The 25,715-nt window shown below is 39.5% G+C and overlaps 1 protein-coding gene across 1 annotated transcript in view; it reads right to left on the bottom strand.

Moving 5' to 3' along the window:
* The window catches only part of LOC136875901 (homeobox protein unc-4 homolog), an 80,817-nt gene extending 64,337 nt beyond the window's left edge, over window positions 1-16,480 (bottom strand). Inside the window, exon 1 of the mRNA XM_068228246.1 lies at window positions 16,162-16,480. Coding sequence (XP_068084347.1) covers window positions 16,162-16,480 — 319 coding nt within the window. The remainder of the gene's footprint in view (window positions 1-16,161) is intronic.
* Between the last annotated feature and the right edge of the window lie 9,235 nt (window positions 16,481-25,715).

The raw sequence follows: 25,715 nt of genomic DNA, 5'->3' as shown, positions 1-25,715 counted from the left end.
AGTTGATTAATTTGTGGTAGGCTACATGAAATGTTAACAGTTGTGCCATCTACTTATAAATAAAGTAAAACTGGGCGTTAAACTGATTTTATTCAGACGTAGCAAACAAGATGCTCTTGGAGAAGACTTGTGGCAATAGCTATCCATGCTCTCAAGCTCGACTGAGCCTGCTCTTAAATCAGTACTGGAGGAAGTTCTGTGACGGATCATTTCCTGCATGGTTGAAGAACGCTTAGAGCCTAGTTGTGACCACGCCCGCGTGTACGAAACACCTGGACAGACCCTAAATATCGAACCTTCTGAAACTGACTCATACTAACAGGAAGAAGTCTTTATTTTTCTCAAAGACAACGATTGGTGCGGAGATTTCAGCAAGACTGGCGTATTTACGTTTTGGAACACAAGCAATTCTGGAGCAATCTAAGATTCTGTGGACTGCAGGAGGTGGACGGAACGTAGAAGAAACTGTATGAATCCGTCATGTCAAAAAAAATTCCTATAGTAGAAGAAGGATCGCGGCTACCAAGTATCATTTCAGTGAAATTTAGGAAAAAGGTCAAGGTTTGAAATTTTGCCAATACATATATAATTTTCGAAACGAAAATCCACATGCCTCTGGTTCGAATTCCTGGAAAAACTGGTTATGATTATGATATGAACAGTCCTATAAAACTACAAACCTATTTGTTTCCTTATTTTTCGTACATAAATCAACTGGTGAATGGTGGTGATTATTGTTTTCAGAGGAAATACATTTCGGCAGCTAGGCCTATATCTAAACCAAATACGAGTATATTTAAACGAAGTTGCATCCAGATATTAACTTTAATGCATGAACATTTTAAATGATTACTTAATAAGACAACTTCGAAGCCATCACAATTAAATAAATTAATTAATTAATAATAATAATAATAATAATAATAATAATAATAATAATGTGGATGATAGGCCTATAACAATAATGACTGAGAATTTTGAAATTGCGACAGAAGAAATGAACGAGCTGAAACAAGCAGCAAAACAAACAGGTTTGCGGATATCATTTGAAAGGACGGAAGTAATGTCAAACATCAAAGACAGACAACATGACCCAACTAAACACCAAATATGGATCATTTAAGATGTGCATAAATTTTCCAATCAAACGGACTAGATACCTAGGCCTTAGTGACCATAACAAACAAAAAATGGCGTTAGCTTTCCAAACCACCCAGAACTAATATAACAAAAGGGGCTTTTCTATAAATACCAAAATTCATAATTACAACATTGTCGTCAAGCCGGTATCTCTCTATGCAACAGATTGTCTTATCCTCTCGCAGATTCTCTACTTGGCCCAAACTACAAAAACGGGATGTACATAAGAAAATCCAGACAAGAAATCTACTCTAACACAGAGAAGATCACGGACACAATGCGCAAATGCAGGGCTCACTTCTACGGTCACCTTCGATGGATGGACGACTCTCGATGGACAAAATGTATGTTTAACAATTTTGACTCCAAACCAAAATCAACAATTTCCTGGTACCTTAACGTCAAGTAAGACCTCGAGGAAATGGGTCAACAATCAGAAGACACGCACTAATGAGACCTTAGTAGAACAAGCATCGTGAATTTTAGGATTTTCCGAGATAAGAAATGGACAAGCGGCCGGTTGAACGCCGTGATCAACACAGCGAGCTAATGAAAACCTATTGGATGAAACGAAAACTGAATATACGCCAGAAAATATAATGAAACTTTCCGTGGTCCCTAGTTAGACGATTAGTGAATAATAATAATAATAATAATAATAATAATAATAATAATAATAATAATAATAATAATAATAATAATAGTCCATCTCCTGGCCGAATGGTCAGCGTGGTGGTCTTCGGTTCAAACAGAAGGCCCGAGTTCGATTCTCGAACAGACCAGGAATTTTAGCCACCTTGGTTAATTCCTGTAGCTCGAGGGATGGATGTTTGTGATCGCCGTAATAAATACCTTCGTTTACATATAACACATCACACACTGCCAACCACCACAGAAATACGCAATAGCGTAGGCCTATACATCCATCTGCATACGACTCACGTCAGGAAGGGCATCCGGTCTTTAAACTCGGCTTAACCCACATTAGTATTGGCCCCATATAATTAGGAAATGCCCAGGAAATATAATAATAATAATAGTAATAATAATAATAATAATAATAATAATACATTTTATTGATATTATATGTTTAATGTTAATTCATTTGCTATAAATTGTACTGGACATCAGGAGCTGATATATTGTCCAATAGGTGTTCTTTAACGTACACTCGTATGCCTCTGACGTCACCCAGGATCGAACTTGCTATATTGGGGATAGAAAGATAAAAGCTAAGTGACTGAACGACTGATATCGGCGAATAGTAAACCATATAATTATGTGATGTGTCGCAGGCACGACCTGACGAATTAATAGCCTAAATTTCTTCGCAAATAAAACGATGCCGTCCTTCGTTAAAACGTTCTACTGTTCAAACTTGTTCAAAGTCAATGAAAGTGAGTGTGTAGTCCACAGTACTATGTATCGCACCTTTCATACGGAATATATTCATTTTTATCACTTCTTGAATGGTTGTTAGCGAACACCAAGTGGAAAGATCGTAAGCAGCTTGGCTCTCAAGAGAATCGTAAGGAAGAGCCTTCACCCGCTCATAGTGTGCAGATTATTGCTCAAAAAATGTTTTCCTCTCTAATGCTTACACAGATTTGTTTGAGTTCTTGCATCAGTCTCACAGTGTCTGCCTAGTCGACGTTGTAAAATACGTGGGTTCGATTCAGCGTTAGGAAGTTGAGAGATTTAGAAATGAGATTGCACTTTCTGGAGTGCCGGGCTGAGTGTCTCAGACGATTGAGGCGCTGGCCTTCTGACTCCAACATTGCAGGTTCGATCCTGGCTCAGTCGGTGGTATTTGAAGGTGATCAAATACGTCAGCCTCATGTCGGTAGGTTTAATGGGACGTAAAAAATCTTCTGCGGGACAAAATTCCGGTACCTCGGCGTCTCCAAATACCGTGAAAAGTAGTAAGTGGGGCGTAAAAACAATAACAGTATTACTTTCTTGGGGGGGGGGGGGAACGAATGCGACTGGACTTGGTACTGCTATCCACGAGGTAGTCCAACGAATAGAAAATACTGATCTAATAGTCGGAAAAAGCAAGAAGATGAGAATGTGTAGGGTCCAATCGTGCAACGAGAAACACTCGCTAAATTAAGGTCTGTTAAAGAAGGAACCATTAGTGAGTTAAAGAGAAGGGAACATGGAAACATTTTAAAAAATGCATTTTTACCTTGTACAGTATAGCCTATAATCGTAACATTTTTTTATAAGAACCATATTTCGAAGTAAACCATAATCTAATATTAATGAAACCAATATGTAAAAGGGAATGGTTGTACAGCGTAGTTCTTTAGGTGCTTAGTTTCTGTCTGCAGGGCTGTGGGGTCAAATCCCAATGCCTTTGCCATTTAATATTGCTTGAACGCTAGAGGCTCCCATCAGTACATTTACTTGTACGGTAAAGAACTCTGCTTCAGGGCGAAATTCAGTATACCAGTGTCTTCTTAGACGAACAGTATGTGAGACATCTTAAAACAATGCGGGATGAAGGTGAATTAGTTCCTTACAGAAATGATCATTTCTATTATAAAACATTCACGTCCATTGTTATCGCAGCGAAAATATTTGCTAACTAATTATTTATAGCGAAGTAGTAGCTATAAGCCTACATGAAAATATGTGTGGATTGTTACATAAATTCTGAATAATTGTTTTATTTCTTACAATTTGCTTTACTTACGTCACACCGACACAGATGGGTCTTATACAGTAGCGACGGTGGGACAAGAAAGGAGTAGGAGTGGTGGAGTGATCAAAATTATATTAAGTCGTACACTATATGTATTAAGTTACCAGTAGTTGCAGGTAAACTTAATCCACCTTTGAAGCTGAACGTGTAAAACTACGATCCGTTACAGGAGTGGTATCGTTCAGAGATAGACCCTACGAGGTTCGAATAACGCGACTTATCTTTTGTAATAGGTATTTTCATATTAAATCCAAGAAAAATTTGTGATCGTATTATACCTTATTTCGAAATGCCGAGACACCTTTATCATATCATTAATTCCACACACTAGTGTAGTACGAAACTAACATAGGTACCAGAAAATTCATATAGACACACATTAGTTCATGTGAGACCGATCACCAAAAAGACCTGTACTCATAAGAATAGAAAACATTAAAAATACATTTCACTATATTTGAGTTTCCTTTTATATTTACAATAATAACATTTTATAATTATATAAATGTTACGTTAACTTAGGTAAACTCATTTCTCGAGTCACTAAGAAAGTGAAACGATAAAAAAACCCAATACTATACTGAAAATAGAACAAAATATGAAGAAGAAGAAGAAGAAGAAGAATCGCATGACCTCAGATGCAGGCATTTCAATTTGACGGCATCCGGGCTGCCTGAGCATCAATTTTGACGTACTACATTGCTCTGCCAGGTGATAAAATTAAATATATGTAATGTCCCAAATTATTCTCCTGTCTCTCTATACTCCTTCTTCTCTGGTGCTCAACAAACCATATATCATGTTCATTATTTTAAATTGATCAAAATAGAATCCTAGAAATAATAATAATAGGCCTAATAATAATAATAATAATAATAATAATAATAATAATAATAATAATAATAATAATAATAATAATAATAATAATAATAATTGTTTTACCACTAACTAAATTTAGATTACGATTTTCGGAGGCGCCGAGGTGCCGGAATTTAGTCCCGCAGGAGTTCTTTTACGTACCAGTAAATCTACCGACACGAGGCTGACGTATTTGAGCACCTTGAAATACCACCGGACTGAACCAGGATCGAACCTGCCAAGTTGGGCTCAAAAGGCCAGCGCCCCAACCGTCTGAGCCACTCAGCCCTGCTAGAATCCTAGAATATTGAAATGTCAAATTCAGTATTCTGTAGTAATTTCATCAATAACATTTTGATTCCTTGCACAAGAAAGAGTCGAACTCAAGACTAGCAAAATGTACATTGAAATACAGTGACCGAGCGAATTGGATGTGCAGTCAGGGGCGCGCAGCTGTAAGCTTCCATTCGGGAGATAGTGGGTTCGAACCCCACTGTCGGGAGCCCTGACAGTTGTTTCCCTTGGTTTCCCATTTTTACACCAGGAAAATGCTGGGGCTGTACCTTAATTAATGCCACGGCTGCTTCCTTCCCACTCCTAGCCCTCTCCTATCCCATCGTCGCCACAAGACCTATCGGTGTCGGTGCGACGTAAAGCAAATTGTTGAAACACAGAGATTAAAGCTGAGTGTCTGTACACAAATGAATGGCTGCAAATAGCTGGAAAGGCAAAATTAAAAGGTCAAAACGTTCGAGAGTAAATTAATGAGTACAAAGATTGTAAATGGGCAATACAGGTTACCCTGTCGTGAAAACGAACAGCTCTTGGAGTGGATATTGAAACCAACTTATTTACGGACATTGTTTACAATTGACAAAACTCTGATATTAGAAATCGTCTGAACGTTTCGGATAAGTTGTAGAAGTACGTCAAGGAGGAGCTCGAGAGGATTGGGCTATGGAAGATATTTCAAACTAAGCAAAGTACAGAAAACTTCAAGGGTTTCTACAAAGAACCAAAACGGAACAGCGGATGGACAAAAGAGAGAAATCTGGCTACCTGAACACGAGTGTAGCGATTCTCGTGTGCAAAAGAAGATTTTGAAAAAAGTGTTAATAATTATATAAAATAGTCTCCACTTTTCCGATACATCATTTTGATATTTCATTGAAAGTATGAAGTAAACAGTAACATGTTGAATTTTACTGCTTAAATAACTTCCTTGAAACATTCCATTGCAGTTATTTGAACTCGAAGATATAGGAGTAATGTTCGCCGCACATTTCTTCAGTTAAATCCATATTGTTCTAAGTCGTATGCGAGCAGGTAAACAACAAGTAAGAAAGGCACAAAAAATGAATTTCAATAGATACGTAACCGTTATTTAAATCTATTTAGAATTCATTTGCCTGAGGCTCATAATTCAAGGAGCAGATCAAGACATTATCTTGCTTACAATAATGTAAGTTATAATTTCATGCCCTCTCTCCTGCGGCATTCCACACACCTCTTTTTTACCATCTGAACAACTTAACAACGTGAATCGAAAATGGAGTCTGAATATTTTGTGTTCTTAGTTGGACCAGCACACCTACATTCGTGTTCAAAACAGGCAAGCGAGTAAGTAAGCTTGTAGCTTTACGTCACTATGCCAATAGCTTCGGGTCCTCTAGTTTTACGTCGTAACTTATTCAAACCACATGGGTGCAATTTTAAAATTTGAAAATATCATGTTTGTAGACCGGGTGTATTCAACACATGTTCTTCTGTACGGTAAGGTATATATTCTGCCCGAAGGCAGGTCCGAACCTCCGCAGAGGTGTGCTTGAGCCGGAGTTTACGTGCGGTAGGGTGGCCTGTTCCTTTCAGCTCCTCCATTCCTTTACCCCACCACCAACAGCGCGTGGCAACCCATCCAAATCTTGACCACGCCCAATGTTGCTTAACTTCGGAGATCTCACGGGATCCAGTGTTTCAACACGGCTACGGCCGTTGGTCTTCTGTACGAATACGACTGAAATTCAATGTCGTTTTACTTGTTCCGTATTCCGTGTAGTCACCTGTAAACATGTGATATTTTTTAATTAATATGAATGACGACTGTTTGTTAACATACGTTAATTATTATTAACTATTTTAACCAAGCAAGTGGCTGCGCGGTTTGGGTCACGTAGCTATCAGCTTGCATTAGGAAGATAGTAGGTTCGAACCCAACTGTCGGCGGCCATGAAGACGTTTTTCTGTATTTTCCCGTTTTCACACCTGGCTGTCCCTTAATTAAGGCCACGGTCGCTTCCTTCCCAGTCATAGTCCATTCCTACCCCATCGTCGCCATAAGACAAATCTGTGTTGGTGCCGCGCAAAGCAAATTTTAGGATAACTTATATTGATAGATACGTGTATTAATTATTTAATTTTAAAGCCTCAGCTATTAGTAACAGCTTCTTTTATGTCAGTAAGGTGTCAGAAATTTTGTCAGTACGAGTTTTCTTATGAGCTTCAACGTTTATCAGCACTACTAACACTTCTTCCCATACTTCTCCCAGTTATTTGTAACCAGTACTACACGTGTATTTGGCCCAATTTTACGGCTGGGTACCTATCCTGGTACCCATCCTACGTGGAGGGATACATTCACTACTTCGTGTGTCTGTGGTGGTTGGCAGTGTGACGGGTTGTGTGCATATGAAGAGGTGCTGGGACCCTTTGAAACAAAAGTCGTAATGTTGACCACTCAGCTAAGAAGCCGGACTTCAAAATGAACATGAGATAGAACTGGGAAGAGAAACAATACATGACACTGAACTTACAAGGCCAATTATCAGACAGAATTATTTATTTATTTATTTATTTATTTATTTATTTATTTATTTTTTATTTATTTATTTATTTATTTATTTATTTATTTATTTATTTATTTATTTATTTATTTATTTATTTATCATAATGTAAGATAGATGTTATGTCACTACACTTACAGACATCAATTTGGTCGGATTATAGGGCGGAAAATTAGTGTCAAACTTTGTAAACCTTGTACCGTGGTATGGTCTTCCGTAACAAAACATATCTTGTCTTACTCTTTAATACGCATTTGTCCAATACACGTGTTGCCAATAATGTATATAGATGTGCTATGGTAAGAAATTGAAAAATAATGTGAGTACATTTTGCAGTGAGTGTCATTTGTTAAACCTGTTCTCAAAGCAAAAACTTTCACCCTTTCATTGACAAAGTGGTCCGGCTCCATGGCTAAATGGTTAGCGTGCTGGCCTTTGGTCACAGGCGCCCCGCTTTCGATTCTCGGCAGGGTCGGGAATTTTAATCATCATTTGTTAATTTCCCTGGCAAGGGGGCTGGGTGTATGTGTTGTCTTCATCCTCATTTCATCGTCATCACGACGCGCAGGTCGCCTACGGGAGTCAAATCAATAGACCTGCATCTGGTGAACTGAACCCGTCCTGGGATCTCCGGACACTAAACGCCATACGCCATTTCATTTCATTTCATTGACAAAGTGCAAATAAATATCTATGTGTCAGTAAATAAATATCTCCATGAGTTGTTAGCTCATGGTTCCAATGACCGATCTGGTGTAAGAACATCAAGAACCTCAACCAATCAACAGATGTGTACCACCACAATTTTATCGTTGTCGTTATCACTTTCATTCCATCATACCTTCGTTCACATAAATAAATTCATCAAAATAACGCATTGAAACATCTTCAACAATACATTTGACCAGGACATAACTCTTATAGTATATGATTAAGTCGTCGTATTGGGAGACTACGGTACAAATACTTTAAGTGCAAAAATAAGACTATATATCCGTGCTAAAAGAGTTGTTCTCTATAGGCCTGTAAGTTATGAATACCTATATATTTAATTACTTCGTGCACTGCTCAAAAATAAAGGAATTTGGTCACGTTTCTATATGTTCATACCTTCATGATACGCATACATACCGAAATGAAAACAATTCTCCCTCTTTGTTACTATTGAGAAATGCAGTCTTTGGACACAAAATACAACACCTCATCAGAATGGCTACATGGTAATTAAATGCCTTGCTAAGGAGTATTGCCAGCCCTCGCATGGATAACAGCTTCCCAACACCTTCTGACAAGGCACCGCAGGATCAGTTGAAGCTGACGTCCCCACTCTTCGAAACGGATGTCTTCAAGGGCTTGTAGTGTTTGGGGTAATTGATTTCTCGCTCGGATGCGTTGCTCTAGCTGATCCCAGACTTGTTCGATCGGGCTGGAGTCAAGACTTCTGGATGGCCACGTGGTGCTCATGCAGGAATCACCGAACGATGTGGGCACATGCGCTCTGGTATTATTATGCACAAATACTGCGTCTTCTCCAAGATGACTCATGTAAGGAGTCACATGTGGCACTAAGATCTCATCATTGTAACCATCAATTAGTTAAGGATCCATAACGAATGATCAGGAAATCTGTTTTCGTGACTTGCCCACATCATAACAAATCCACCTCCATAAACAACGGTAGATCGATGAGATGAAGAATGATATAGCTCCCCGCGTTTTTTATAGACTCGCAGGCAACCATATGAACGGTGTAACGCGAAACGGGATTCATCCGAGAACAGCATAGGACGCCAGTGTCTCGTCAGTGCAGATGATCCTTAGCAAACTGCAGTCGCTTGCCACGATGTCGTATGTCTATTGAAGGTACTCGAGAGGGTCATCGAGATCTTACGTTGACCTCTCGAAGCCTGTTTCTGACTGGTTACTAACTCGTACTCCAGAAGCCTGTTGTACGCGCAGCTGTAGCAACCGTGCTGTAACTTGTCGATTTTGAAGAGCTTGTTGTGCACAAAACGATCCTGCCCTGGTGTTGTTTTCATTTAGTGGCCCGTGCCAGCGTTCCGGGCAACACTTCCAGTCTCCTGTAAATTTTTCCACATATAAAAAAACGTATTTTGAGTAACTCTTAGCATTCTGGCTACGTCCACTTAACCGCACAAAATTTGACTGTCGCAGAAGACGACTTGCTTTCAAAATCAACTTGTTTGAAATAGAATATTCTAAACATATCTGCAGGGATTCCAAGTATCATCTCTTCGGCCACCAGCTCTCCTCATGTTTTGAAAATATATAAAATTAAAGAATTATTTCCCGGCCAATTTGTGTGCGGTTGATTGTACCTCGGCGAGTGGTCCTTGAGGCAGTGTTTGTGCATGAGTGGCTTCATTCGCTCGCTGTCTACCTCGATTTGGACCATCAGCAATGACTTGTAACAACTACATTCCACACAGACCAACCTTCGCAAACCCTTTGAATTGAGGCACTTGTACCTTTCAACCGACGCTGACATCTTCAAAACATCCGGATGACAGTGGAACCTTCTTTAGTTAAGAGGATATGTTATTGCTTTAGTAGTCCAATCCGTATCCCAATATGCATTCGTACAATATCGTTAGGATCATTTAAAACCGTGATTAAATTTCGTTTTTCAACAGTGTATTTATGCTCTTGTATTATTCTTACTTAGGCCTACTTACTGAATGTTATAGTTATTCATTAGTTGGTTAAAGTAAGTACAAATCCAGCTCCAGATTCTCCCTAGATAAATTGTGGAGCTCTCATTTTATTAACATAAATATGTCTTGTAGCTGGGAACCATCTGAACATTTGCGTTATGGAAGTTAGCGTCACAAAATGGGTGACGGCAGTGTAACCATAGCAACCGTGCAGGCTGTGATGTAAAGTAGGCTATGGATGGATGGCCAGACAATGTTACCTAGCAACGTTGCAGGCTCTGTCTTATAGCTGGTGGGCATCTGAAATGAGTAGCCATTGATGGAAAGGGAAAAGTTGTTTATTTTCCTACTGATAATGTGTTCCTTCCTTTTGGTCGTGTTGGTAGGCTTACTCGGGATTTAGCAATTTTCATCCGATTCCTTTTGTGTCTGGAAATGAATAATGTAGCGATGCATACACATAGGCTATACACATAGGCTTCATACATTCATCGCCTACATACTGTATCTTAATTTACGGAGCGAGGTGGCGGCGCTGCTCAGGCCGTGTAGCTGTTATCTTGCATTCGGAAGGTGCTGGGTTCGAACCCTACTGCCCTCATCCCTGAAGATGGTTTTCCGTAGTTTTCGGGTTTTCGCCCCAAGCGAATACTTCAATCAAAACCACGGTCGCTTTCTTCCCTGTCCTCGCCATAAGACCTGTCTGAGGCTTTGCGGCGTAAAGACCAGCAAAACCTTTATTATAGATTGTTACGCCTTTCAGCAGTCTGCAGGTCCCGGTGAATTAACTAAGCCCCTCCACAATCCTCTGTTTACAACTAGTCACGTGGCCTCGTTTAGTTCTACGCCTCTTAAAGGGCCCATCTTTAAATCATTAAAACGAAATCTGATAGGCTACTGATATTTGACAGCCGCTTAAAAATAGGTTTTTTTTACAAAGAGAGGACGCCGTCGTAGATAATCTCAGTTTAAGCTCCTTAAAGCAAAATTCACTACCACCAGCAGCACATGATGGCAAGGTCCATAGACGTCACTAGGTGAGGGTGTTAAATCGTGTTAAATGACGCTATCGTGTGGTGCTGACAGATTAGAAGAGGTTATCTTAAACTGAACTGTAGAGGATAAGCGAAACAGAGGTAAAAACCTTAAGAACTGTGATTTTAGCCTGCTAGTAGCCTATCTGTCGATTTCCAGAGAGGAGATTTGTGTGCGACCTGAGCAGTTGAATTCACATTTCCCACATTATCAAAATCTATGGCTATATAATTTTATAGTGTAGACCTCCGAGTTTACGCCAATTTAAGAAATAATAATAATAATAATAATAATAATAATAATAATAATAATAATAATAATAATAATGTGACCTGCGTATTGAAGAAGAATATTGAATAATAATGATGGCGATAAAAATGAAGATCGTTGCTTGTCGTTGCTTTTAGCGCCTTATTTTGCCATCGGCTCTTCGATCTGAAATCTCCTGAAATTGACATAGAGGTTTATTAATATAGCTACCTATGTATTATACATAGAAGTACTTGACTAAAGCAGGTAAGACGTCTTCACTTCCTCTGGAAGTACGTGGGTTCCATTACCCATCAGGAAGACAAAGTAACTAGAATCGCAACATTCTTTTCTGAAGATTCAGATAGCCCTATAGTTCACTCAGACTACAAGTGCCTTGTTAGGTCTCTCTGTGGGTCAGCGGTAGATTGTCGGCCTTTGAATGGTAAGTCCACGGGCTAAAACTCAGCAGAGGTAGTTGGGTTTTGAAAGGCAGAGTAAATAACACACTTTGTGATTGTCGAAATCCTTGAATACCCTTCGACGATATTATAACTATGTTTAGAAATATTGACACGCCTGCATAGCTGTGAGGGTATTTTCACTGTATTAACACAGGTGTTCAAAGTCTGTATGATGACTTTGAGAGATGTAGCTTCGTTGTAGTCAAGTACAGTACTGTTCACTTCAGATAGTGTAATGGGACTGTATGATGCAAATGTAGTGAGGAGTGATCGCTAAACTATGGACGGTAAGAGAAGCGCACTAACACATTGCTATGCGGATATTCGCTCTATTAGAATTGATCTTTGTAATCAGTATGACTACGTGAGAATTATTCGTACAGGCAATACCACAAGATATTCCTGTTACTGAAAATTATATTTTTCGTTTGTAAGAAAGCTTACTGCTTAATTCTTACGAAGTTTCAGTCTAAGTGCAAAAAATGTAAGTAACATAGCTATTACATAAGTTATTTTAACAGCATTGCAGCAGTGCAGCTAGAAATTTTAAATCATAAGTTTTTCACTACACTTGTAGGCTATATTAACATTATTGTATTTGAGGTTCTTGGTAGAGCAGACATTTATTTATTTATTTATTTATTTATTTATTTATTTATTTATTTATTTATTTATTTATTTATTTATTTATTTATTCAGTTAGTTAGTTAGTTAGTTAGTTAGTTAGTTAGTTAGTTAGTTAGTTAGTTAGTTAGTTAGTTAGTTATTTGTTTGTTTTCAACGGAATGTAAACGAATTCTGCTTCACTACGACCAAAATAAAAACATTCGTCATAGTTGAGGGAAAAATATCTATTTTCTCATGAGAGTAAGGTCAATAGTGACTTTATTGCACTTTTGTATCTGATTATGCTCGCAATATTTTCGGAGTGAAGAAGTGTCAAGTGCTCAATAATTCTTTGACTGCTATCAATAGTTAACAGTGAAAATCATTTCTTTTTACATTTTATTGTTGTTGTTGCTATTTTGCTTTACGTCGCACCGACACAGATAGGTCTTATGGCGACGAACATTTTATTGAACATTACCTAGTGTAGAATTTATTACCAAGGCAAAGTGAGAGTAGTTTTTATAGGCTATAGACACAAATATTTCCTGACCATTCTTTCAAAACCGGATATTTCTAATAATTTATTGTAACTAGCAGAGACCTCTATCATTTGTTACAAAATTCAATGAACTTTCCTATTAAAAAACATTCATAAAAGTAAAATATAATTTGGTGACATGACAATTAACCAAAACAAACGAAATATACGAGTAACTAATGATGAACAAGCCGAATTAACGTAATGGATGTAGTTTATTGCATAAGGAAAGCTATACCTGAGAGCTAATACCCGTAAAACTATCTGTTGCAGTACCTTAGTTCATCCTATAGAAATGACCAGAGTTATAAAAAAAATGGCTTCAAATCTCTTGTTTTTAACAAATACTTGAGATGATATTACAAATAACCTCAAATAAAGGAAATATTAGTCAGTTAGGCATTTGATTAAGACAAATTAATGTAAAATTAACGGGAGTGTATAATCCTATAAAGAATAAGATTTATGTGTAATTTTATGAACTTTACTGTCACTGGCCCTTGTTAATTTTTTAAGATATAAGGATAAGAGACACTGCCGAACCAAAACGGAAGTTGTTACATAGAGTCCTAATATTTTGTGTCCTTAAGATTTTAATAAACTCGACATTCTGGGCCGATATTTGATGAATTACTATCCTTGTAATTAAAATTATTTAAACTCCTGGAGTGAATCTACGTCCACTGCAAAGTTAATAAACCTCTACGTCGAATTCAGGAGATTTCAGGTCGAGGAACCGATGGCCATATAAGGCTCTAAAAGCAACGACAAGCAAAGACATTTTTATTCACTATTGTTCCGTATTCTTCTTCAATACGCAGGTCACATTATTATTATTATTATTATTATTATTATTATTATTATTATTATTATTATTATTATTATTATGAAATGCAGTCTAACCTGCACGTCTCTCAAACCACGACCAGGACTACCTATAATGCAAGCGGTACCAGAACACGCTTCAAACGAAAATTTTACTTTCGACATAGCTTAACAAAAATGTTGTAAAAAGCTCAAAAGTTTTTAATCAGAATTTTAGATCCTTACTGAGCTCTTACAACGAAGAGGATAAAATTGTCTATTAATATCTCTGAAAGTACTGTGCTGTATCATATTCGTTGATAAAAACAGCCAAGGGAGCAATAATTTGACAGCACATACATAGGTGAACGAATCATAGTCTATTACGCTCTTCAATAGATCTGGGAAGACAAGGCGCACTATTTAGATTTAGGCTATGAAAAATTAAGCAGTTAATCTAAATTTGACTGTTCCTAAAGAATTCAACCACAACGTTTTCAAAGTGACCTTACTAATGTCTGAGGCTTTCTATAACGACAATCACCGTTTCTTAGAATACTACTGACGTACACAGAAAATTAAGTAGTCATTCACGTAGAAGTGTGTGGAGCAAATGACCAAACACATTATAATAACAGTAATTTCAGTAGGTTTTCAAGATGTTATGCCGTAGGCCAACTGATTTTATCCCCATCGATATGCTTCGTTAGATTTTCTCTCATTAATTTTACACACTGTTCTGTATCTTTACACCAGGCAGTGGGGTCTAGGATGATACTCCTAAATATTTTCAGATATCATCTCACTTATTGTAACAGGTAAATTTATGTCCAATAGAAGAAACCTTGTATTAATGAACTGTTCAACGTAATAGAATGAAATTTTAACTCTTGAATTTATTTGAGTGAAACTGCGAAATCTAAAGAGCCTGTCTATCTTCCGGCTATTGATGCCCACCAAGATAGCTCAGCAAGTTAATGTAACTTAACAGCTGGCGTAGCAGATATTCATGGACTTGAAAGACCAGGGGGTTCGCAGCCCTCGTCGGTCAGGTTTAAGACAGCTCTTATTCAGCCAATGACAAATACTGAGATTTCATCTATTTCTTTTTTAAATGCTACACCCAATAAATAGAATGAAATTCACTAAGTAGGCCTACCAGAAAGATAGCTTAGGTACCAAAAATGCACATACTCATTAAGTAGGGTACTCTGGGCTGATGATTATATGTTACAGTTCTAAATCCCATAAATAACCCAAAAATAAAACAACGACAGGGATTTCGAAGATGAATTGTCCTTATTACGGCCTGTTTTCTGTCTTCAAACTGTTTAGTGTCAGCGAGAAGTAATATATTCAGAAACGAACTATGTTTCATTGAATATAGTCTACATTATGTTAAAGAACACACTGTTCTGAAACTGTAAAAACAAAGTTTAGCTAAAATGCCTGTTTCGTGAAATCATATTCACCAAGAAACTGTGAATTTCAGTATCCTGGGTTTATTTCCAATTGTGCAACATTAATTTAAGTAATTACTGATGCAGCTTTCTTGCACAATTCAGTTGACGGCAAGTGAAATAGTCATTGCATATCCCACAAATTCAGGTCGCTCTCAGCTACGGATACGAGTGCATAGCGTGAATGAAAATGTGATTGGATTCTTGAAGTTCCATCAGTGAGTTTGTAATTTAAAGACAAATTTAATAACTTCACAAATCCAAACAGGCCTAGGCCCTACATTTTTTCATTCAAGCTGTCCACATTACCTATTTGATGCTGATGATGCAAAGACTATTTCTTCTTCCAATACATTCATTTTCCCAGACCTGTCATCTATGTCAAGGTATAGGGCCTATATAATATTCTTACGCAGAATATTATTTCATAATCGTCTGAAAATAAACTCATTATGATGAATTTTACAGCACCTTAGGCTAATTTACACAATTCCGTATTTATCATTACAGGCTGTAACTAAATTTAATGTTGACAAATTGTGTTCTTCAGATTGCAATCTGCATTGCACAGCGATTGAACCAGCGTCTAATTCAAACTTAGTTTTATTTAATATTTTATTATTATAATACGCATGAAAAGCCTAATCTATTTGAATATCTCCTGAGTGGCATTAGTTTGAATACTGTACAAAACTAAGAGTATCCCAAGTAATCACTTGCTTCATTTATTCGTAAAATATACCTGGCATATTCCTGAGATATAACATTGTTATAAGACATACCTGAATCTCTTCGCTCGGAGGCAGACCTTGGGGCGGCATCTCTAATGGCGTTACTCCTCCGTGCCGTGTCGTCATCTCCCACGCCGGGGGCGAACAGGCCTTCGCCGAAGGGCTGCGGTCGGTGTTGGTGAGGTAGGTACTCGCACGGCGGTTTGTGGAAGCCATTACTACTAGCGTATCTGTGGTACCGGTGTTGGAGCAACAGGGCGTATTGAAAAGCTGTCAGATGAGGAGCCAACGACGGTAGTAGCTGGTGAGGACTCCCTGCAGCAGGTCCCGTCCCAGGGGGCCCTCCTGTAGGGCCCGGCACCCCACACATCTGCGAGAACACACTAAGGTTCGCGGCAGCTGCTGTCACGGGGTGAAAACTTGACGGGAGTGGCGCCGAGTCAAAACGTCTGTCCATAACCAAAGTCATAATAACAATCAACTGTACACACACACCTTTTTTTTTTGTTCCGTTCACTAGCAGATCAATTTTAGACCACCAACATTAAAATTACACTGTCATTTTCTGAGTTTTTGTCCCTTATTTTCAACTCGAACAGTCTAATAAGTTTTTCACAGACATCGTAAAGACTCATTCATTTCACACAGAATAAATAACGGAATCAGAATAACAGTTCAAAATGTATAGAGAGTAGTCCTTATTTTATGTTCTCGAAACTGTAGTGTCAGTCACTCGGTAATGCACACGCGAAGTAGAAAATGGTTTGCGCAATCACTGCCGAATGGTAGATTACTGGGAGAATACACAGCCTCATGCCATGTGTGATATTATGAGCTTGAGGTTTGTAACCAGCCCTCCCAGCACCTTCCTTCCACATGTGTTTTCTGCTCTTCCCCTCTTGCCCCTCCCCGCGAAGGGGTAAGGCATGTTCTCCCCACTATAGCAAGAACACTTACGCGCCGACCAATGGTGCATTAGGAGGGGTGGAGTTCTATATTTCTATTGGTTATTGCTTAGCAACCGTTCATCCGGTCCGTCTCCAGGACTCTGCCCCATTTCATTTGTGAATCCAAAGTAGGAACGCCCATGGATTCTGGGATTTTTTTCTCATAAAAAAGGAAGTATTTTTTTCTTTTATTTGTACATTTCACTCCCTTTGGAAATTATGGTCCCTGTTTAGCAATGATAATGGTCGGCCGCTATAAATTCATAGGCGATATATTATGGGATAATGAACACACACACATACATATACACACTACACGGTGTAAAGAGGGTGGAGCATGGTGAGGAGGGGAGGGGGGGTAGGGGACCAACTCAATGCCAGTCGAGTATCATAATTCAGCCAAAAGGTAAAATTGGTGCAAAAATAAAGCATTCACACTTGACTGTTTTAAAATATATTATATGAACACAAAATATACACAGCATATCGCAGAATTCCTGTACATCGCTTACAGTGTAAAATAAGGATGAAAATGTTGGGGACAGAATTTCATTCCAAGAAATTATACTTGCAGAATGTGGTAGGCCTAATACTGGAACATCCGGAAACTGAGATATACTTTCTGGAATATCAACAATCTGAACATCACTTAGACACTAAATTATCTACTAAAGTTCAAATTTTGGGGCAATTCTAAAATAAAAGAGATATTTTGTAGATGAATTTCCATTAGGTATTTTGAAATGTCGAGTCATGATTTAGAAGCGAACTTCGTAAGTGACCATTCAGATCTTCATATGCTTTATGGGTCATGTCTTGTGGATCAATAGGCTACGTCTGTCAAGGAGTATTTCTTTAAAATATTTAGTGCTGAAATGCTCTATTTGTTTATACAATTGACCCCTGGTGCGGTGAACCGTGGGAAGAGCAGCTTGATAGCTCGGTAACATATTTATTAATTTTACGGCCGTTGCTCAAGTCCATGTAGGATTTTTTAAAAGTAAAACCTCTTCCCTGTGATCCGTATAACATATACGGCCTACACCACTTGAAGTACTTTAGCCGTGATCGTGATATCAACTTGACAGCCGGGCTGAGTGGCTCAGGTGGTTGAGGCGCTGGACTTCTGACTCTAACTTGGCAAGTTCGATCCTGATTCAGTCCGGTGGTTGAAAGTGCTCAAATATGTCAGCCTTGTGTTCGTAGATTTAGTGACAAGTAAAAGAATTCCTGCGGGACTAAATTCTGGCACCTCGGCGTCTCCGAAAACCGTAAAAGTAATTAGTGGATCGTAAAGCCAATATTATTATTAGACTATTATTATTATTATCAATTCTCAGGGTGGATAACCTAGCTGTTAGGCCCATTAAAACAATTATTATTGCAGGGTTGAGTGGCTCAGACGCTTAAGGCGCTGACCTTCTGACCGAAACTTGCAGGTTCGATCCTGGCTCAGTCCGGTGGTATTTGAAGGTGCTCAAATACGCCAGCCTCGTGTCGGTAGATATACTGGCACGTAAAAGAACTCCTGCGGGACTAAATCCCGGCACCTCGGTGTCTCCGAAAAGCGTAAAAGGGATTAGTGTGGATGTTAGAACATTATTATTATTATTATTATTATTATTATTATTATTATCATTTCGTGGGGATATTTCAGCTCAGTGCGGCCTTTGTAAGGGTATGTTGCGTCGGTCATATGGGCCTAGGCCTACGGGACACTCTGTGTCAATGTGTGAAGGATAGTGAATGTGGTGTGTGAGTTGCAGGAATGTTAGGGACAACAGAAACAACTAGTCCCCGAGCTAAGGGAATTAACCGTTTACGATAAGAATCACACGATCCACTCGAGAATCAAACCCAGGGCCCGGAGACCCGATGATCAGTGAACTGACCAGTCATCCTGGATCTGGACATAATTGAAATCGATTGTCAAGTAAAACTACAAACCCGCTTGATTGAACCGTGAGATCGCCGGGACAAAGATTATCATCTGTAAACATTATTCACATAACATAGGATGAAAGTGAGGTTTTATGAATGAAGTGAAAAACAAATACGTGAAACATTTTAGCCCATCTAATGTAGGCCTACAGTAGTCAATATTCTTCATGCCTTCTTCAAATTATTTTTATTTAAATAATTTATTCTGATCATATTATCTCCAGCTTAGACCTCGCCGTTCAGACAGTCGACACACTTCATTAAAGAATTGATATCATTAAAGAATTATGACACTTGATTTGACTCGCCCACATGACGCAGTAAAGCCATCTGGTGAATAGGCCTATCTAAATAACTGTTTTAAAGGACGCGGTCACGGAGGGTAACAGTAGTAGGAGGATACCAAGGTGACAATAGTTAGACTCAGTAAGAGGTATGGAACAAACGAGGCCACAGAGATAGTTGCGAATAAAGGATTGTCGAGGCTTTCAGTCAATTTATAGAGGCTTGCAGACTGAACGCTGAAAGACGTAGGCCTAACAGTCTATAATGAAGATGTATGCATAATAATAATAATAATAATAATAATAATAATAATAATAATAATAATAATAATCTTGCGACAAGGCCATGGCACATAGAGCTAGGCAAACCCGGAATTTCCATAAAACTGATGAAAATTGGCATGATTTATCAAAATCCAAAAGAAAATATCAAAAATCATTAGATCTGAAGACTGAGAATATGATCGAGAAAGACTGAATTCGTACAAGATTTCAAGATAAATAACACACAGAACTTCTACAGAACATTCAGAGAAGAATAATTATCAAATTACTAGCCACCTAGTCTTTGTTTCAAACGTCCAGATGGGGCTCTGAAAACAAATAGTCTAATAATTATAAACTCTTGGCAAATTACTTAAAGAAGATTTTAAACTGTGAATTTCTCAAAGAACAATTTACCTTCGAGAAACACCCACCAATCCCAAACTCAGAACCATCTGCAATATAAGAAGTCAAACAAAAAATAATTCAAGAACTAAAAGACAACAAAGCCTCAGGAAGACAAGGTACAGTTGCCGAAATGCTAACAATTTGCGGTGACGAATTGCCCCAGAGATTTCGAGAAATCTGATAGGACATCTGGCATAGGCCTACTGAGGAAATTCCCGAGGTTTGTAAAGGTGCATTAATGTGCAAGAATGGTACACATCAGACAGAGGTATTTCTCTTCTATCGGCTATCTAGCCTATATAAATTCCTCTATAAAGTCATTTATAAGGAGTCCGGCTAAAGGATTAGCATGCTGGCCTTTGGTCACAGGGGTCCCGGGTCGATTCCCGGCAGGGTCGGGAATTTTAACCATCGTTGGTTAATTTAGCTGGCACGGGGGCTGGATGCATTCGTCGTCTTCATCATCATTTCTTCCTCATCACGACGCGCAGGTCGCCTACGGGAGTCAAATCAAAAGACCTGCATCTAACGAGCCGAACTTGTCCTCAGACAATCCCGGCACAAAAAGCCATACGCCAATTCATTTCAATGGTTTGGAAAGACAAACAGAGCACCTAATTGGAGGATATCGGGCGGGATTCCGAAAAAGAATACCCTGTACAGAACAAAGCCTAAACCTAAAAACCATCCTAAAATTCGTAAAATCAAGTAAACAATAGTCGCCTTTGTGTACTTCCAAAAGGGGTAGGTTATGACTCCATAGATAAACAGACAGACGCTATGCAACACAATAGAATAATTCCAAGTCGACAGAAATATAAGAGAATTGACCAAACTAACTCTAACAAAATATCAAATGTTAAATTTCTAGGAGAAATTTCCGACCGTTCGAAATCAGCACCGGTAGATTATCTCCTCTACTACTGAATCTAGTTTTCTGAAAAAGTAGTTCGTGAATGAAAAAAGGAAAATAGAAGGTTAGATATTGGCAGACTTCTTAAAAACAAGAGTCATTTTGACCCGTTTAGCTTTTGCAGATGACCTAGCAAACCTTCCCAACAACAGGCAAGAAGAAATCCAGTCCAGAAAAAAAAATCATTAGATGGCGGTAAAAATGGACTCAAAATTTGATTTCAAAAGACAACAAATGGAAGGAACTAAACCACGATTCGACAACCAACCATCAATCATTTCTTTGGAAAAATCTCCCAAGTACTTAAATCTACGTAGTATGATAATAACCTGCCTGCTGTCATTTCTTGATGGATACAGTAATTTTGCATCCATCTCTTGGCACAGGCCAGAGTAAAGTGTAGCTTCCACCGAAGTCCCAGTCAACATCCATGGTTGTGACAATATGGAAGTTACTGGGGTATGGGTAGTGCTGAGTAATGACATTCAGAACATGACTAGTGCATCTGAGTGTTATGAAAGGTGCTGCTCATAGGGTCAGTTGTGCTGCAATAGTACTTTCTGACCCAGTGAGGAAAGCAATCGCAAACTACCTCACTCCTCATCTTGCCTAGTACGCCTCATTTTAGTGCTGCCATTGGTTTTTGGGGTTTCCTCATAACCGCATAACCTTTGGTGGTGCTATTTGAGGATCCAACCAGCCTCTGGGCTGATGACCTAACAGACAGAATGATAATAACAAATCTTTGGTTACCTGTACGGAAAGGACAAAAACAGATTAACTAAACAAATATTTTAACACTATGCAAAATAAAAATAAAAAATATCCAGCATTTTCCAAAGAAACCGAAGAACATTTGGAACTACTCAACATTAAAAAACAAATAGCAAATACGTATGATTTGGTTTTAAGTGGTCCACCTATATGATACAAACACATGTGAATTGAATAGGTGGATCAATTGAAACCAAACGTACAGAGTTTCAATACGGATCAAACATGAAATGTATAGCATACGACAAATCGCAAATAGATAAGAATTTAGGAAAGCAATATTTGATGGTAAATTTACAGAGAAAGCCAAGAAGAAATCAGGCAGTAAATGGACGGAAGTAAGAAAACAACAACACCGGAAAAAATAAAGAAATTTTGAGAAGACAAGAAGAAGAAAACCGTTTCATGTGGTCCTAGAATTATCTAATTTACTTATGGAATGAATGAATATTAATTAATAATGTTATTGTTTCTACGTCCCACTAATTAGTCTAACTTTTTACGTTTCTCGGAGACGCCGAATGAATAATAATATGGCATGGCAACAGCTACCGAGTTGCAGACTTTCTGAAGTGGTAAGTTACTGTCTACCAGTTAACTACATTCCGGATGTGCTGCTGTAGAACAACGAAAGAGGAATTTTGTTGGATGTTTCCTATGGCTGAGTGAAATTAATTTTGCCGGGTGACACTGAATGAGCTACTAGACATATTTAACATGCCAAGGACAATGGCATGGCCTTCTCTCTGCTAGGTCATCTGTTCAGATGCTGATTGGATCCTCAGATAGCACCACCAAAGATTATGAAGTTTCGGAGAAACCGCAACAACCGATTGCAGCGCCAAAATGAGACGTACTAGGCAAGATGAGGAGTGGCGTAGTTTGCCATTGCTTTCCTCACCAGGCCAGAAACTGTTATTGCAGCACTGTCGTTCAGTCGCTGAGCAACACCTTCCATAACAACCAGACACATGGGTCGTGCTCTTTAATCCATTACTCAGCACCTCCCATACCACAGCACCATCCATATTTGTCACAGTCATGAATGAGGCTGGGACTTGGGTGGAAGCTACATTTTGATCCGGTCCGTACCAAGAGACAGATGCAAAAAATGCCCATCAATAATCGACTGCATAAGCCGGAACTGAATCTGAGAACTTAGGGTCACGAGTCCGACACACTACCGCTTATCCACCAAGCAACTGCTGCATCACAATTACGTGCATACCTTACCGTATGGGAACGTTTAACTTCGTGGATGACTCGTTAGCAAGCTGGCTTTCGGTTCAACATGTCCTGGGTTCGATTGTCGTCCTTCATTTGTTAATTCCTTGGCTGTACAACTCATTGGCTGAAAGGTCATCGTACTGCCTTTCGGTTCAGAGGGTCCCGGGTTCGATTCCCGGCCGGGTGGGGATTTTAATCGCGTCTGATCAATTCTTCTGGCCCGGGGACTGGGTGTTTGTGTTTGTACCAACACTTTCCTCTTCATATTCAGACAACACACCACACTACCAACCACCACAGGAAACACGCAATAGTAATTACATCCCTCCATATAGGTTTGGCGTCAGGAAGGGCATCCGGCCGTAAAACAGGGCCAGATCCACATCTGCGACACAGTTCGCACCGGCGACCTCACAGATGTGGGAAAAGCGGTAGAAGAAGACCCAGATAGGTCAACATTAGATATCATCCTAGGTAGCACCCCATTCTCACAGACGCTCAGATCGCCCTGGGGAGAAACGATAACATAAAAACAGTGACGTCAAGACATCCTTCCTACTTGAACAGCTATAATGTCTGACCATGATGCGTATGGTGGGAAACTCGACTACTTGCCACTCAGGCCTACTGCAAGTCATTGTACCATCCCTCTTCTTAAAGTTGTAGCAATCCAATCCACGAAGGAAGAGAGCTATTTTCACATGCTCTTCTGATGAAATGCGGATATAATATGGGCTACTTCTAATTTTGAAAGACGGGGCGCAGCTATGTTCGCTATGTTCCTCACGTGGTGAATACCTTCAGTCGTTGTATTTACAATCCTACCCCTTATTAACTTATTGATTAGGTATTGTTTTAATGTGTTGATTTTATTTTATGATTTAGTAGCATCTATGGGTGGGGGCGACAGCATAACACCCATGGTATCCACTGACTGTCGTAAGAGGCGACTGAAAGGGACCCCAGGGCTCTCAACTTGGTAGCGTGGTTTGGGGAGCACGGGGCCTTTAGCTGAGTCCTGGCATTGCTTCCGCTTAGTTTTGACAGGTTCTTTACTTTCATCTAACCTATTTGACCTCCCTTTGTCAACTCTTGTTCTTTTCCGACCCCGACGCTATTAGATTCCGGGGACTAGGGAATCTTTTATTTTCACGCCCTTTGAGGCCCTTGTCTTTCTTTGATCGATATCTTCATTTTTCGAAGTGTCGAATCCCTTCAAGTTTCTCTTTCTGATTAGTGTATTCTGCCTGCTGTCATTTCTTGATGGATGCATCCATCTCTTGGCACAGGCTAGAGCAATGTGTAGCTTCCACCCAAGTCTCAATCTCATACCTGATGGGATATGGGTGGTGCTAATTAATGACATTCAGAGCTCGACCAGTGCATCGGATTGTTATGAAAAGTGTTGCTAATAGGGTGATTTATGCTGAAACAGCACATTCTGGCCCAGTGAGGAAAGCAATGGCAAACAACCCCACTCCTCATCTTGCATAGTACTCCTAATTTTGGTTCTGCCATTGGTTTTTGTGATTTTCCTATAACTGCATAACCTTTGGTAGTGCTATTTCAGGATCCAACCACCCTCTTCCAAATAAGATAAACATACTGATATCTGCGCATTTCTCAACATCGATTCCACTTCTATGGTATTTCTATCGTTAGTGTAGTCGATTTTACCATTAAAACATGAGCCCCACACCTGCCTACATCCCAGACGCTCGAGTGTCACACTGTTTTCTGTGGTGTCACATTAAAGACCTGGTGCATGAAACGGTGCAGTCTCAAAATATCCGAACCTGAAATTGACAGAAAACGGTTTCAAAATATCCGCAAGAAATTATGTAGCCGAGACAAATAAGCCAAGTGAGTCTCAGAATATCCAAGAAGTGTAAGTAGCTGCATAGATGACAGGGGCTTTAAACACAGTTTATAAGTTTACTAGCTGGGTGCCACGACGGTGGCGTGCCAGATGCGACCGTGCCGCATGCGACCCGTGCCACTAGCGACCGTGTAATCTGTAACCGTGTCGGATGCGACCGGCGTTGACAAGCAAATTGTCACTTGATAAATTGTGTCATCACCCAAGATAAGGTAAGCTAAACGGAGTGCAAAGCCATTTCAATGACTCCTATAAGCAGCTACTGCCCTACTTTACATAGCACTTCTGGGGGAAACTCGTTCTACAACACGAAACATGGTGATGCGTTTACGTCTTTTCCCACCGGGCGAGTTGGCCATGCGGTTAGAGGCGCGTGGCCCTGAGTTTGCATCCGGAAGATAGCGGGTTCGAATCCCACTGTCGGCAGCCCTGAAGATGGTTTTCCGTGGTTTCCCATTTTCACACCAGGCAAATGCTGGGGCTGTACTTTAATTAAGACCAGGGCCGCTTCCTTCCCATTCCTATCCCATCGTCGCGACGTAATGCCACTAGCAAAAAAAAAAAATCCTAATTCTCGGAAATTATTTACGACTTAGGCCTACTTATTTATCGTGTCCTATTAGTACCAGGAGTGTCCGAGGACGTGTTCGGCTTGCCTGGTGCAGGTCTTTCTACCTGACTCCCGTGGGCGGCCTGCGTGTCTGGATGTCGGATTATGATAATGAAGTAGGGGGAGATGAAACCCGGTTTCGGCACGTAGCCTACTCCTCTCGATTAATACCAAGGGGTCTGCTCAATGCGTTACGACGCCATCCGACGGCCGAATCACCATCAACAGCATCATATCCCCTCACTCGATTTGAACACTGCGAAAAGGTTTGGATTTGAATTCCGGCTTTTGGCATGCAATCTAGTCATTAGAAACTGTCCACCACCAAATTTCCTAACCTGCTGGCCAACATTCTGAT

Source organism: Anabrus simplex, chromosome 6 (assembly GCF_040414725.1).
Source record: "Anabrus simplex isolate iqAnaSimp1 chromosome 6, ASM4041472v1, whole genome shotgun sequence".
NCBI lineage: Eukaryota > Metazoa > Arthropoda > Insecta > Orthoptera > Tettigoniidae > Anabrus > Anabrus simplex.
Note: the sequence above shows the minus strand (reverse complement) of the source record. Positions and strands in the feature narration are given on the sequence as shown.